The sequence below is a fragment of the Apodemus sylvaticus genome, chromosome 3 (genome assembly GCF_947179515.1).
Source record: "Apodemus sylvaticus chromosome 3, mApoSyl1.1, whole genome shotgun sequence".
Lineage (NCBI taxonomy): Eukaryota > Metazoa > Chordata > Mammalia > Rodentia > Muridae > Apodemus > Apodemus sylvaticus.
Genome location: NC_067474.1, coordinates 27,553,872 through 27,567,087, shown reverse-complemented (window position 1 = coordinate 27,567,087; position 13,216 = coordinate 27,553,872). Strand labels below are relative to the sequence as shown.

At 41.1% G+C, this 13,216-nt stretch overlaps 1 protein-coding gene across 1 annotated transcript in view; it reads right to left on the bottom strand.

Moving 5' to 3' along the window:
• Runx1t1 (RUNX1 partner transcriptional co-repressor 1) overlaps positions 1-13,216 on the bottom strand; it is a 110,565-nt gene that overhangs the window by 52,264 nt on the left and 45,085 nt on the right. Inside the window, exons 2-3 of the mRNA XM_052176108.1 lie at positions 5,420-5,557; positions 3,151-3,392 (exon numbers count right to left, since the gene is read on the bottom strand). Coding sequence (XP_052032068.1) covers positions 3,151-3,392; positions 5,420-5,557 — 380 coding nt within the window. The remainder of the gene's footprint in view (positions 1-3,150; positions 3,393-5,419; positions 5,558-13,216) is intronic.

The window sequence follows — 13,216 nt, the reverse complement described above, 5'->3', positions numbered from 1 at the left end:
TTATGATTTAGTGCCAAAGTTTAAACCAAAGGTGTGCCCATATTTTATCTATTTTAGTGAATAACTATGTAACTAGGTTTTTCAGTGTGGCAAATAGGCATAAAAATCTCTCCTTTGAAGGTTAGTCGCAAAAATTAACCAATGATCCCCGTCTGAGTAGGAACCAGGTGACCCAAACCTATGATCCTCTTGCCCCAACATTTAGGTTACACTGGTGCACAGAGTTAAGGGTTCAAGCCCAGTCCAAGAATTACACCGTAAACTCTGGGCCAGCCAAGACCATATCCTGAACATTTTCTCGAAAAACAAGTCTCATCCCTACTTACTTTCCAGGCAGGGTATGGGGATGTGTGCCCCTAATCCTAGCACTTGGGAAGAAAAGACAGGTATAGCTCTATGAGTTCAAGGCCAGCTTGGCCTACATAGCAACTTATAGGACACAGTCAGGACTACATAATGAGATACTATCTCAGATAAATAGATAGATAGATAGATAGATAGATAGATAGATAGATAGATAGATAGATAGATAGATAGATAAGACACTTTCTACTGCATATGCACACAATAGCCATTCTCTACCTCTTTATAAAGATGGTAGGGAAGCTACCATTAAAAAAAAAGAGAAAGATAACTCATTTCACTCAAAACATTTGTCATTCAGTAAATAGAAAACTTTATCAAGGATATTGAGATTTTTGACTTCTTTACATTTGGGAAATACTTTTAATTTAAAAAAAAAAAGATTAAACTTTACATTGGGAAAATATGGGGAGTGGAGCAGTGACAAGGTCTCGCTACATAGTCCAGATTACCACCCCAGCTCTTGATCATTTGCTTTTAGCTTTTGGGATGCTAGCATTTCACTTGGACATCACTACACCAGGTCAAAACAGTTTTTTGAACTAATAACAAATTCATCACTTATCTGATGTAGTTATTAGTGTGGATTTACTTTTGGTTCCTTAGCTCGTTTATATGTTGAAAGGCCAATATATTATAATACAAATTTAAAAATACGTATAAAGAGCCAGGCATGTTGCTAGCACTATAAATCCCATCACATGGGAGGAAGAAGAGGCAGATCTCTGTGAGTTCAAGGCCAGACTTTTCTATAGAGTGAGTTCTAGAACAACAAATCCTACAAAATGAGAGCCTATTTCAGAGAAAGAGAGAGGGGAAGGAGAGAGAGGTAAGTAGGTAGGTAGGTAGGTAGGTATTAAATACAAAGAAAAAGCTAAGCTGGGCAGTGGTGGCACATGCCTTTAATCCCAGCACCTGGGAAACAAGACAGGTGGATTTCTGAGTTCGAGGCCAGCCGGGTCTACAGAGTGAGTTCCAGGACAGCCAGGTCTATACAGAGAAACCTTGTCTCGAAAAATGAACAAGCAAAGCAAAAAAGCAACAATAAGAACAACAAAAAAAAAAATGATTTAGGGCTGGTGAGATGGCTCAGAGGTTAAGAGCACTGACTGCTCTTCCAAAGGCCTGAGTTCAAATCCCAGCAACCATATGGTGGCTCACAACCATCTATAATGAGATCTGATGCCCTCTTCTGGAGTGTCTCAGGACAGCTACAGTGTACGTACATATAATAAATGAATCTTTAAAAAGAAAAAAGCGAAAAAGCTAAGTAATGACCTAGGATCTTAAGTACAATGGCACACCCCTGCCCAATGTCACCCCTGCCTTGGGAGACATAGTCCAGATTACCTCCCCAGGTGGCAGACTGGGAAACAGGATCTTCTTTCTTTGAATGTAAAAGCTATTAAACGCAGGCAGTGATGATCCAAGGCCCATGTTCTGGTCCTGTTTTGTTCATGGTTGCTCCAAATTATGAAAATAAATGACCAGTTAATAGACCTCAGATCCACTAGAGCATCGAGGAGGGAGTTCATTGGGGGACTCATCACTGCCATGACTCAGAGCCAGGAGACAAAACCCTCTTAAGGACTAGACAACCACTCATTTGTGTAAAGAAAAATCACAATTAATATAGAAGCAACTTGAGGGTAAAGGGTTAAAAGAGGATATAAGCTCTAATTTCCAGTTTGATAATATACAGAATATAATAGAATATGGCAATATTCATTTCCAAATGTCTGTCTATCTGATAAGTACAGACAGATTTAGGCTAAGAAAATGAAACAACTCCAGAAGGTTGAGGATGTAGCTCAGTAATGTAAACCTTGCCTGGCATGTATGGGACTCTGGGTTCAATCCCCAGCACCACCCCCACACACACACACAAATGAGTGTGCTCTCTCTCTCTTTCTCTCTCTCTCTCTCTCTCTCACACACATGCACACACACACACACACATACACACACACACACAAATGAGTGCCCTCTCTCTCTCTCTCTCTCTCTCTCTCTCTCTCACACACACACACACACACACACACACACACAAGCATACACAGCAACTCTGCATCTGGAGATGCATTAGTGGCAGCAACTATACTATGTGGCTGTGTTTGTAATCCCAATGAACTGTACAGTTAAAAATGGTAATCATGGTAAATGTTTGTGTATTTTACAAAAACATCTTTAATACCACTAGCCTTAAGACTAAAACTACATGAAATGAGTATGTATTGCTTATTATGAATTTTTGTTCATCTGGGCCAATAGTAAAAATCCTAAAACATGAACATTAAAATGAGCACTCATTTAGATTAACTGACTCATTAACATAACAAAAACACTCTTATTGGAAAAAGCTCTTAACTATGCCAGGAGTCTAAGTTTATTGAAAGAATCCTACACACACATGTGAATGTGTATACAGTCATATGTATATATATATACATCTATAGACATTCATTTAATATAAAAGCATATAAACACATACATACACATGTATGTATACACATACAAGCACTTAAGGCCAAGCCAACAATTCACTTGTATCCCTATATTGTTATCAGTAAAACAGTAAAATTGACTGTGGTAGGGTCCATTCATAATGCAGAACTGAAAATAAATTTCTGTAGAATCAAACAGATTTGCACAGTAGCTAGAGATTTAGAAATTGCTGTGGGATTGGAACATCTACTTTCAGTGCCCTGCCTATCCCACCCCACCCCACGCCCACTCCCTACCCCCACACTGCCTCTTATCCCAGAAAACTGATTTCTGATTGCTTACCACCAGTCCTAGTACAAGGGTGCGAACTCTTTCTCCAATCTCTGGTGAAATGTCATTGCCAAACTGCTGCAGGGTAGTAAGAAATCGTTTCAGCTTGCTGAGTTGCCTAGCACCACAGGCTGGGGGCAGCTGTTGATTAGCCAGAGAAGAGGAAGAGGAAGAGGAAGGCCCGTTGCTAAAGCCATTAGGCGGTGAGGGGGCGCCATTCAAGGCCGTGGGTGAATGGCTGGTGCCATTCGTTACTGTCAAGGGCACAAAATCAGAAGGAAAAAGTAAATAAGTTTACAAAGAGAACGCATAAAGGAACTGCCACTAAGAACCCTTGCCTTGAAATCTTGTGCTTGTGTAATTTCAAAAATCCTGGGACGTTCTGCAGAATGCTTGGACATCACGACGTCACCGGACTCGGATACTCTATCAACTCTAAGTCTCTTCCTTACTGTGAGGGGCAGCCTGCTGCACAGAAGCTGATCATAAGCGGAGCCTGCTGCTGCTGCAGCACTGAGCCAGCCCTGCCTCCCATGTGCACATATGCCAACCACCTGAAAGGCTTCAAACATAGCACAAACAGCTTTGGATGTCAGCCTTTTGTCACAGGCTTACATCAATATAACAGGATGGTTTCTCCCTAAACTGCTCCCCTAGAGAAAGTGTACATTTGGTGGGGACTAAATTTATCACTGAACATTTTTAATCATGTTTTGTACACACAACTGACAGCTGTGTTTATAGGAAGAGGACTTTCAAGTTTTAACCTTATACCACCCAATTAGAAGGCTATTTTCTTTCCCTCTTATTTCTTAACCATTTATTTGGGGAGTGGGGGAACATACGTTTTACATAGGAAGATAGGAAGACAAAACGGATTGAGGGATTACTAAGGAGTTATTTTAAGAAATTGAAAGGGGAACAACTCAATTTAACCCAGAGCATGGATTAGGAGTAATTTACTAAATTGCTTTCTAATGAAACTTATTTGAACACCAAGGATGATGGGTCTATAAGAACTAGTATCGGAGTTACAGTGTGCTGTGCCACATGCTTCACATCCAGGGCTGGGAAGATGTAAGCAAGAGGCATGTGGAGCTTAATGGTATCTTCAACTACACATAGCTAGTCTAAGGCCATCATGGGCTACGTAGTGAGACCCTGCCTTAAAAGCAAACAAAAAACAGAAGTAAATGGTCTTTCATCTCAATGAGGAACAAAGTAACCTATCATCAATGCTAGCTCAGGAGGCCTTCTTAGAGGAGACATGCGCCTGTCACCATTTCTTTGGGAAACAAACCATTTGATGACAGGTTACAAGTTGGCATGTCACAGCCTTCTGCCCCATACACATTTGGAAAGAGCTTTTAAATGGCAGGGCAGTTGTGCGTGAATGCTAAGGACATCTATCTTTAGAGACTCACGGGTCTATTTTTACCTCTCAGATATTTTTTTCATTCATATGGCTTCACGGCACATGGTCCATTAAGAGTATCATCTATAACAGATTAATATTTCTTAGCATCGCAAGGCTTTGATGACAATTCTAACCAGAACTGTGAGACTGATGAAAACCATTCTACAGAGTGCCCCCTGCTAGAATGGGGAAGTGGCTTGGTGGTCTGAATGTTTCTGTCCCTTTCTTGGATGCTACAAGAAGAACTCAGAATGTGGGACCTGGACTGAATGCAAATGGGATACAGTTTGATAAAAAGCCAGGCGGGTCCCTAACAAGAGTCGCGCTGCTGAATTCAGAAAGGTTTCTACAGGTGACTATGGCATCGAGCAACTGCCTTTTAAACTTCAGAATGCGAGGTTTTTTTTTTTTTAATATTATTTGTAGCTATTTGACATAGAAGAAAGCAAGGTAGAAATAACTAGAAATAATTATAGCACATTTCTATGTTCTAAGTGAAATTGAACAACCAAAATAAAGAGCTCTACATTAACATGAATTAAAAGTCATAGGCGTAACTAGACCAAGGGAACAAATGTAATATTATTCATTTGCTCAAATCGTGGCGGATAACAATGTTGAAGTAATAATATAAAGGCAGGCAAATATTCACAGTTGTACCAATTATATCTAAAACACGACACTTTTGTTTGGGTTCAATAACCATTACCTACTGGCAAACTTTCAAGGTTTTTGCACTTGATTCTGCATAAAGCGTTGATATTGGATTTTATTTTTCCTTGATGATTTTTTTTTTTTTACGTGCAGACAATTTTCAGTTTAACCTTCCAAACTGAAAACTTCAGTTGAGACCTGAGTACTTACATGTCGTTGGCGTGAATGAGCTGGTTCTTGGAGCTCCTTGAGTGGTGGGGGGAGGAGGCATTGCTGGGGGGGTCAGCCTAGACTGCGTCTTCACATCCACAGGTGAGTCTGGCATCGTGGAGTGCTTCTCAGTACGATCTGGGAATGCCACCAGGAACATGTTATTTCACTCCTTCAACACCTAGGATTCACAAAGTCGGGTCTGTCTTTTTCAGAGGCACACAAACAGAAAAAATAAAAAAATCCCACATCTTATTTTTTTTTTATCAGTAAAAGACTTTATCTATGGAAGTCGAAAGGAGAATTTCATCATCCAAGCACCTCTGGAGACGGTGTAGCAGAGACTAAGGGGACTTCATTTGTAAGTATATAATGTTCTATTGTTATCTCGGCCTTAGGCAGATGCTGCCTTGCTGCTGCTCTGTGCATCAACATAAGTTCACTCAGAAGAAAACAGATGAAGAAGAGGATGATAAGGCTCAGAAGTAATGGAAACCCAGTGTCAGCTAAGCAGTGAGGGGTCCTAGCAGGAGCAGGCACTTCACGTCCGTTTCTGCCAGACCTTCCATGCCCACCACGCTTAGTTTTTTGGTGGATTAAAGGAAACACATTATGTTCCCCAGATCCTCAATTGCATCTGCCCTACTTTAAAAACACATTAATGCTCTGTCTACAGTAAAGTTAATCTATTCTTTATGTAGAATGTGTGAATTCATGGCCTGTTCTGTTAGTTACATGCTTGAGAGTAATGCTCCAATTTATATTCTTAGAACATGAAAGCCTCAAAGTCAAAACTGATAAAAAGCTAAAGGAGGACCCTGGGCAAGGCCCTCGTTACTTACAGATGACTGTGTCTAAGCCCAGGTTGTTTCCTAAGTCTATTTCCCTCTTCTCCTATGTATAATGGACAGATTGAGTTACTCAGCAGTCTAGGCATGGAAACTCACCATGAGGACCAGGCTGGCCTCGAACCTGCATCATTTCCCCTTTGTCAGCTTCCTAATGATGGATGACAGTGTGAACTTCTAAGTTTATTTTTCCCTCGATATTGCCATATAATTTTTAGGCTAATATGATTTTCAAGGCAATAGATTTTTGCTGAAAATGAAATGGTTTCTTGCTTGCTGCTTTAGATCCAGTTTTATACAAATACATGATAGACATTCCAAAAACATTTTTTGAGGTAATTCAAAACCTTAGAGACAAAAATTTTAAACCTGTGCTTCCTTTAAAAAAAGGAAAAATTAATACACTATTCAGAGCACTGTTTTAAATTATTATGAAAATTAGAACAAATAATTCCCAAATTTGCTTAAGAGTCAGATATTAAGAGAGCTGAAAACATGACTCAGTGGTTAAGAAGACGAACTGGGATCAGTTCACAGCACCTACGTGCTTGCTCATAATCACCTGTAACTCCAGTTCTAAGAGGTCCAGGGCCCTCTCTGACATCCTAAGGCTTATGTATACACATGGTATACACGCGCACACACACACACACACACACACACACACACACACAGTACACATATATACATATAAAATTAAAACAAGTAAAAAATTTTTAACATCAATTATTAAATGAAAATGAGTTCCCAGATTACTGTTGTTATAATCCCAAACCTAGTTTATCTTTCTTCAAAGCAACTTCCTGTGCCAACTCTCATGACACATGAAGGCAGAGAGGATGAGGAGTTCAAGGACAGCTTGAACTACTAAGCTTGCATCTCAAACCAATAAAGTAGTCTCCTACCTGGGCCTGGTGGCACACACCAGCAATTTCAGTACTCGAGAGGCAGAGACAGGAGGCTTGCTTTAAATCTGAAGCCATCCTGGTCTACACACAGAGGTCTAAATTCACGGGGGCTACTTAGTAATATAATACCCTGTGTCCCAAAATGAAGCATTTTCTTAAGATGGTGCAACAAAACAGGGCATTTTAAAAGCTGAAATAATGTTGATACTATTTTAGGGATGATGTAATACCATGAAAACCAACTATGACCTAGGAAGTGTATTTCACTTCATAATTGAGTCAGCAGTATCAGGCTCCGTGTCTTCCTCTCTACCACAGGTTTAATAACACTGAATAATCCCAAGTCAAGAGATGTGTCCCCAGGGACATGTTGGCGGCAACACAAATACAACTTGCTCCAGACTTCATCTTACTGCAAAAACCATGTCTTTATACCGCTATCCCATAGCACGCAACCACCAGCATCAGTAATCCCTTATTTCAGAAAAATAAACAAGTTAGATGGGCTTCACACTGCTGCTCCTCCGATAAATCCACGGCACATCTACTCTCCTCCGTCAACCTCAGAGAAGAGAATAAAGTTTTCCGCTCCTACTGCAGCGGAGGGAAGAGGTAGAGTCGCGAACACAGGCTCCCTAAATAAAAGCAAATACTCCTGTCATGCCAAGAAAGGAAGGAGGGAGGGAGGGAGGGAAGGAGGGAGGCTTGCCAGAGTCTGCTGGAAGATAACAGTGGGAACTGCTGGTCCATCTGGCTTTCATTCTGCTAACACTCACAGGGAACCGGCAGGAAAGGCAGGCCAGAGTCATAGAGCACGTGGTTGCAAGAACAGAGGGGGCAGGGGAAATGGGAGGCATGAAAAAAAAAATCAATGAAGGAACAGAAGGAAAAGGGAGAAACAGGGAAAGAACAAAACAAGGAGAAAGGTCCCAAAGAGAGAGAGGTCCTCAGAAGCTTCCTGACTGAAACAGGCCCCATCAGCCTGGGCCAGCCACCTACCTCAGATGACAAGAAGACCTAACCTGAGAAAGCTCACCCAAGTCCTCGCTCCTTTCAAGTACTTACACCAAGAAAAAAGGATACACTGTAATGCCCACCATGGGCTTCTTCTTCAAATATAAGGGTTAGGTTGCTGCTGAAGATAATCTTTGGTATTTCTAGCTCTGCCCAGTTCTAGAAAGATGGTAGATGTACTTACTCATAGCTTTAACTGAAAAATGTTTTCAACACCAGCCTTGGAACATCCATGTAACATTGTACCTATCCAGAATATCATTATCAAAACAGGTATGTAGGGTTGTTGTTTTTTTTATGTCATCAATATTTTAGGAGAAAGAACAGGCAATCAACACACGGAAGGATACCACTAGTTCAAACAGGAATAGACACAATCTGACCTGACCTATATGTACATGTGCATATGTAGGATTTTGACATCGGCCAAATTTTTGTGACGGTTGGCTTCTCTGATCAAGTAGTTCCAACCCAGAGGCCCTACAAACTACGACAAAGTGGGACCATATGTAAGTCCTTCTGTTCTGCTCGGTCGGCACAATCCACCCAGGATAGTGATAGATGAAGAACGCATCAGCCAGGCCTAATCCATGCACACAGAAACACTCTGCAGCATAGAGATTTAAGATAAATTTGGACAATATGTTTCAAGTATGCGGGGCTCTGTCACATTTGTTTGGGATTATTTTTTCCACTGTTTTTGAAATATATATTCTTGAAACTATATAGCAAACAGCACAAGAGGAATGACTTAACCAGAGATGCACTTCACCCTATTTCAAATTAGAAGACACGGTTAAACCAACATGAGGTTAGAGCATATCACAAGTACCTTTTTTAAGTTAATGAAGATTATACTTTCCTGGTATACCCTTTCTGTTTTTCAGTTGCTAGAAGACAACTTGTGATACTTATTGAAAGAGTGCCACAAAATTATACAAGAAGTGAGGAAAGAAAAAGAGGGAGGGGAAAAGGAAAGACTGAAAAGGAAAACTGGTCAGGTCTGGAAGTTAGGTAAAATAAACGAGAGTTGACTTTACCTCTCAATGATTCACACAGCTTCCAGACAAGACAATTTTCCCTGTGCAGTAACATTCTTTGTACTTGGCAAATATCCAGCACATATGTACCAAAGATGATGGCGCATGGAAAAACTTACGGCATAGAAAAATGTATTACTGATACCACTTCAGTGTTGAATCCATTGCCAGGGCCTTCTAGAGGCGATATGTTTTTCATTTCCTTTTTCTTTCTTTGTTCAATGTAAAAAGGTATAACATAATCTGGCTTGGCACTTGTCTCACTTAAAGTTAGTTCAAATAGTTCCAGGTGTGTCTTTAAGGTATGAAACAGAGGGAGTCTACAAGGACCTTGCTTACAGGCCGTCCTGGAGAAGCTCCATGCAAAGGAATTCTTTCAGCTATTAATAGGAATCTCCCTCCCCTCCCCCCCCACCCCACCCCCCCGCCTTAATTTACTAATCCTGAGTCTTAGTTACGCACAGCAAAAATGGCAATGCTATTCAGTGTTCCTCCTACAGAGGTGGTAAGAAACTAAATGAGATTATGTGTTGAAATAGGGGATAAGTAGCTAGTCCCTACTCATTTCGGATACCAATGTCCTCCTGTTCTTTCCCATGCAGATCTCTGTCTCTTGCAAGCAAGTTCATCAGGCCTGTCATCTGTCTGTATAGCCATTGCTTGTCCTGGATTTTGTGGAGAATTTTTTGTTTGTTTTGAGTCTTTCTTTGTTGCTTTCTTTGTTGCAAAATAGCCTACCCTTATCTGCATATTTTTTTCCTGCCCATTAGAGCTCATATACATTCTCTTGGAGTTTTCCTCAACTGCCCATGCACCAAGCGCATCGCCCATTTTGTTTTCCTTTTTCACAATTCATCAGTCTGTCAGTATGAGACCATGTGTATGAGCGACACACACCAACTACTGGAAACAACAGGTAACTTGATGTATACTTTCTCTTTTTAATTCTCTTAGGAAAGTACTTAATAAACACACACAGGCTGGGTGTGGTGGCACACACCTTTAATCCCAGCACTTGAGAGGCAGAAGTGGGTAGATCTCTGAGATTTCAAGGCCAGCCTGCTCTACATATTGAATTCCAGGCAGCAAGAGCTACAGCAAAACACACATAATTCAGTTCATAGGAACAATGATCACACTCCTTCTCTAAATCTGTTCTCTGTATTAGAACTAGCTCAAAGACAAGCAATTTGGGGGCTGGAGAGATGGCTCAGTGGTTATGAAGATTGAATGCTATTCCAGAGGACCCAAGTTCAACTCCCTGCATTCATAGGAAAGCTCACAACTGTTTGTAACTCCAATATCTGACAATTTCACCCAGACATAGATCCAGGCAAACACCAATATACACGGAAAACAAAACAAAACAAAGGACAAAAGATAATCAACCTTGGAGTTATACCAGCCATCAACAGCAAGCACTTGGGATAGGAAAAATGCTCCAGGATTTCTATTGGGAGTATGTTCCAATAATTCATTGTAAATCGATAATATCATAAATCAGAAATGAATTTAAGAACTGCCTATGTGGCTGGGCAGTGGTGTTGCACGCCTTTAATCTGGGAGGCAGAGGCAGGCTGATCTCTGAGTTTGAGGCCAGCCTGGTCTACAGAGTGAGTTCCAGGACTGTCAGGGCTACACAGAGAAACCTTGGGTGGGGGGGTAAGAAATGCCTTTGCGAGTGCATTAGATGATTCAGTGGGTAAAAGCGCTTGTCCCCAAGCTTAGTGGCCTGGGCTGGAAACCTGAGTCAAAGGACAAATGAGAGACCAGACTTCTGCACATCGTCTTCTGTCCCCCACAAGTGCCATGGCAACTGTACATCTGTACACATACCTACACACACACACACAAATATAAATGAATGAATGAATAGATGAGATATATATATATATATATATAGATAGATAGATAGATAGATAGATAGATAGACAGATAGATAGATAAGATGTAATTTCAAAACAATACAGGGTTTCTTGTGGCACTGGCTGATCTCAAACCCATTAATCAATTGGTGATGATCTTTACTTTTGACCCTACCATCTCTGCCTAGAGGACCCATGCTGGGATGAAAAATCTTCACTATCTTGCCTGCTCAGAAATACATTTAAAGTCAAACATAAAGAGACACACACACACATGTACACATAATCCCAGCACCCTGGAGACAGAGGTGAGTGTGAGCTATGTTCTGAAACTCCGTCTTTAAAACAAACTCAATGAGAAGAAAGCAAAAAGAGGGGATTGGAGAGCATTTAGCCCCTCTATCCTGCCTACCAATATCTCATCTGAGTAGCACAGTACACTGTGCAAAGTCCCTGTTTGTTCCTGACATCACATGACTAACAGCTACTGCTTTTTAGCATCCTTCACATCACCATCCCAGGAAAAAGATCAAATCTTACATGTTAAAGGACATATCCTGAGTGGGGAAACATCCATAATATAGAATAATTATGAAGATCTAAGATTAAGTTGAACTTTGTCATTAGTTTCCTGTACTTCTATGCAAGTATGAATATATTTCTCTTCTTGTCATATATAAGTATCTAAATGTCACCTAAAATTCATTTGGGCTTTTATTTTGCTTTGTTTGTTTTTTGACACAAGATTTCATGAATGTATCTCAGGCTGGCTTCAAACTCAGTGTAATCCTCCTGCCTCAGAGTCCAGGCTACTGAGAATGCAGGCATGTATCACAGTGCAGCCCAGATTTCATGAGTTGCCAGTGATATAGCATTAAGAGGTGGGGGCTTTAGGAAGAGCTTAGGTTATGAAGGCGCTGCTTTCAGAGTTGAGACTAGTTCATTATAAAAGGGATGGAGAGAGAAGCTGGGTGGCTGTGGTCCTAGTCACTTAGGAGGCTGAGACAAAGGGATTATACATTTGTGGTCAGCCTAGAGAGTTTAAGAACACCAAGTCTCAACATTAAAACAGATAAATAGCCATGGTGGACACGCCTTTAATCCCAGCACTTGGGAGGCAGAGGCAGGCAGACTTCTGAGTTCGAGGCCAGCCTGGTCTACAGGGTAAGTTGTAGAACAGCCAGGTCTACCCAGAGAAACCCTGCCTTGAAAAATCAAAAAATTTAAATAAAACAGATAAATAAAAAGTGTCGGAGTATAGCCCGGTGGTAGACTTGTGCCCAGTTTGCACAAGGTTCAGTCCTCTGTTGCAAATGCATAAAAAAAAGCAAACATGGCACTGGGCAGGTTCAGAGGAGAAGTGCAGTCTCCTTCGCTCCACCATGTGAGGACAGACACACTCCACACTGAAAGTGTAGACTAGGTGCTCAGCAGGCAGGAAGAGTGCAGAAGCCTCCAGGCCCTGCTCTGTGAAAAACAGATTCCTGTTTTTATAAATTACCCACTCCAGAGTATATTGTTACAGCAACATGAACAAAGTATGAAAGCAAATGTCAAGACTATTTCTGAAACACGAAAGGATCCTTCTCTGTTCTCTGACATTACGACCTCACAGAACTGCAATAAACGATAGGTGCCTATACTTTCGGGATTCAGAGGCCTGTTGTAGGAGGATGATAAATTCAAGGCTAGACTGGGCTATTATAAAAGACTCTCTCTAATGAGCCCCTCTCTCTCTTTCTCTCTCTCTCTCTCTCTCTCTCTCTCTCACACACACACACACACACACACAATTTTTTTTAAAAAGGAGAAACCACGTGTTAGCCATGGCGGTATACAACTGAAATCTTAGTACCTACAAACAGGAAGCAGGGTCAGCAGTTCAAGGTCACCCTGAGCCTGAGTCTCCGAAGACCGTCTCAGAGAATAACAAACAAATAAAAAGCAGTTACCTTAAGGAGAGTTCCACAGTTCCCAATACAGACATCCCTTTGGTTTAGGCCAGTCACAAACACAAGAGAGCTCAAACACCAAACTATGCATCACTTGCTGGGGTCACGTGGAGAGTCTACGCAGCTGCGTACTCTAAGCCCACAATTCCAAAGGGCAGTTGCTCTTTGTT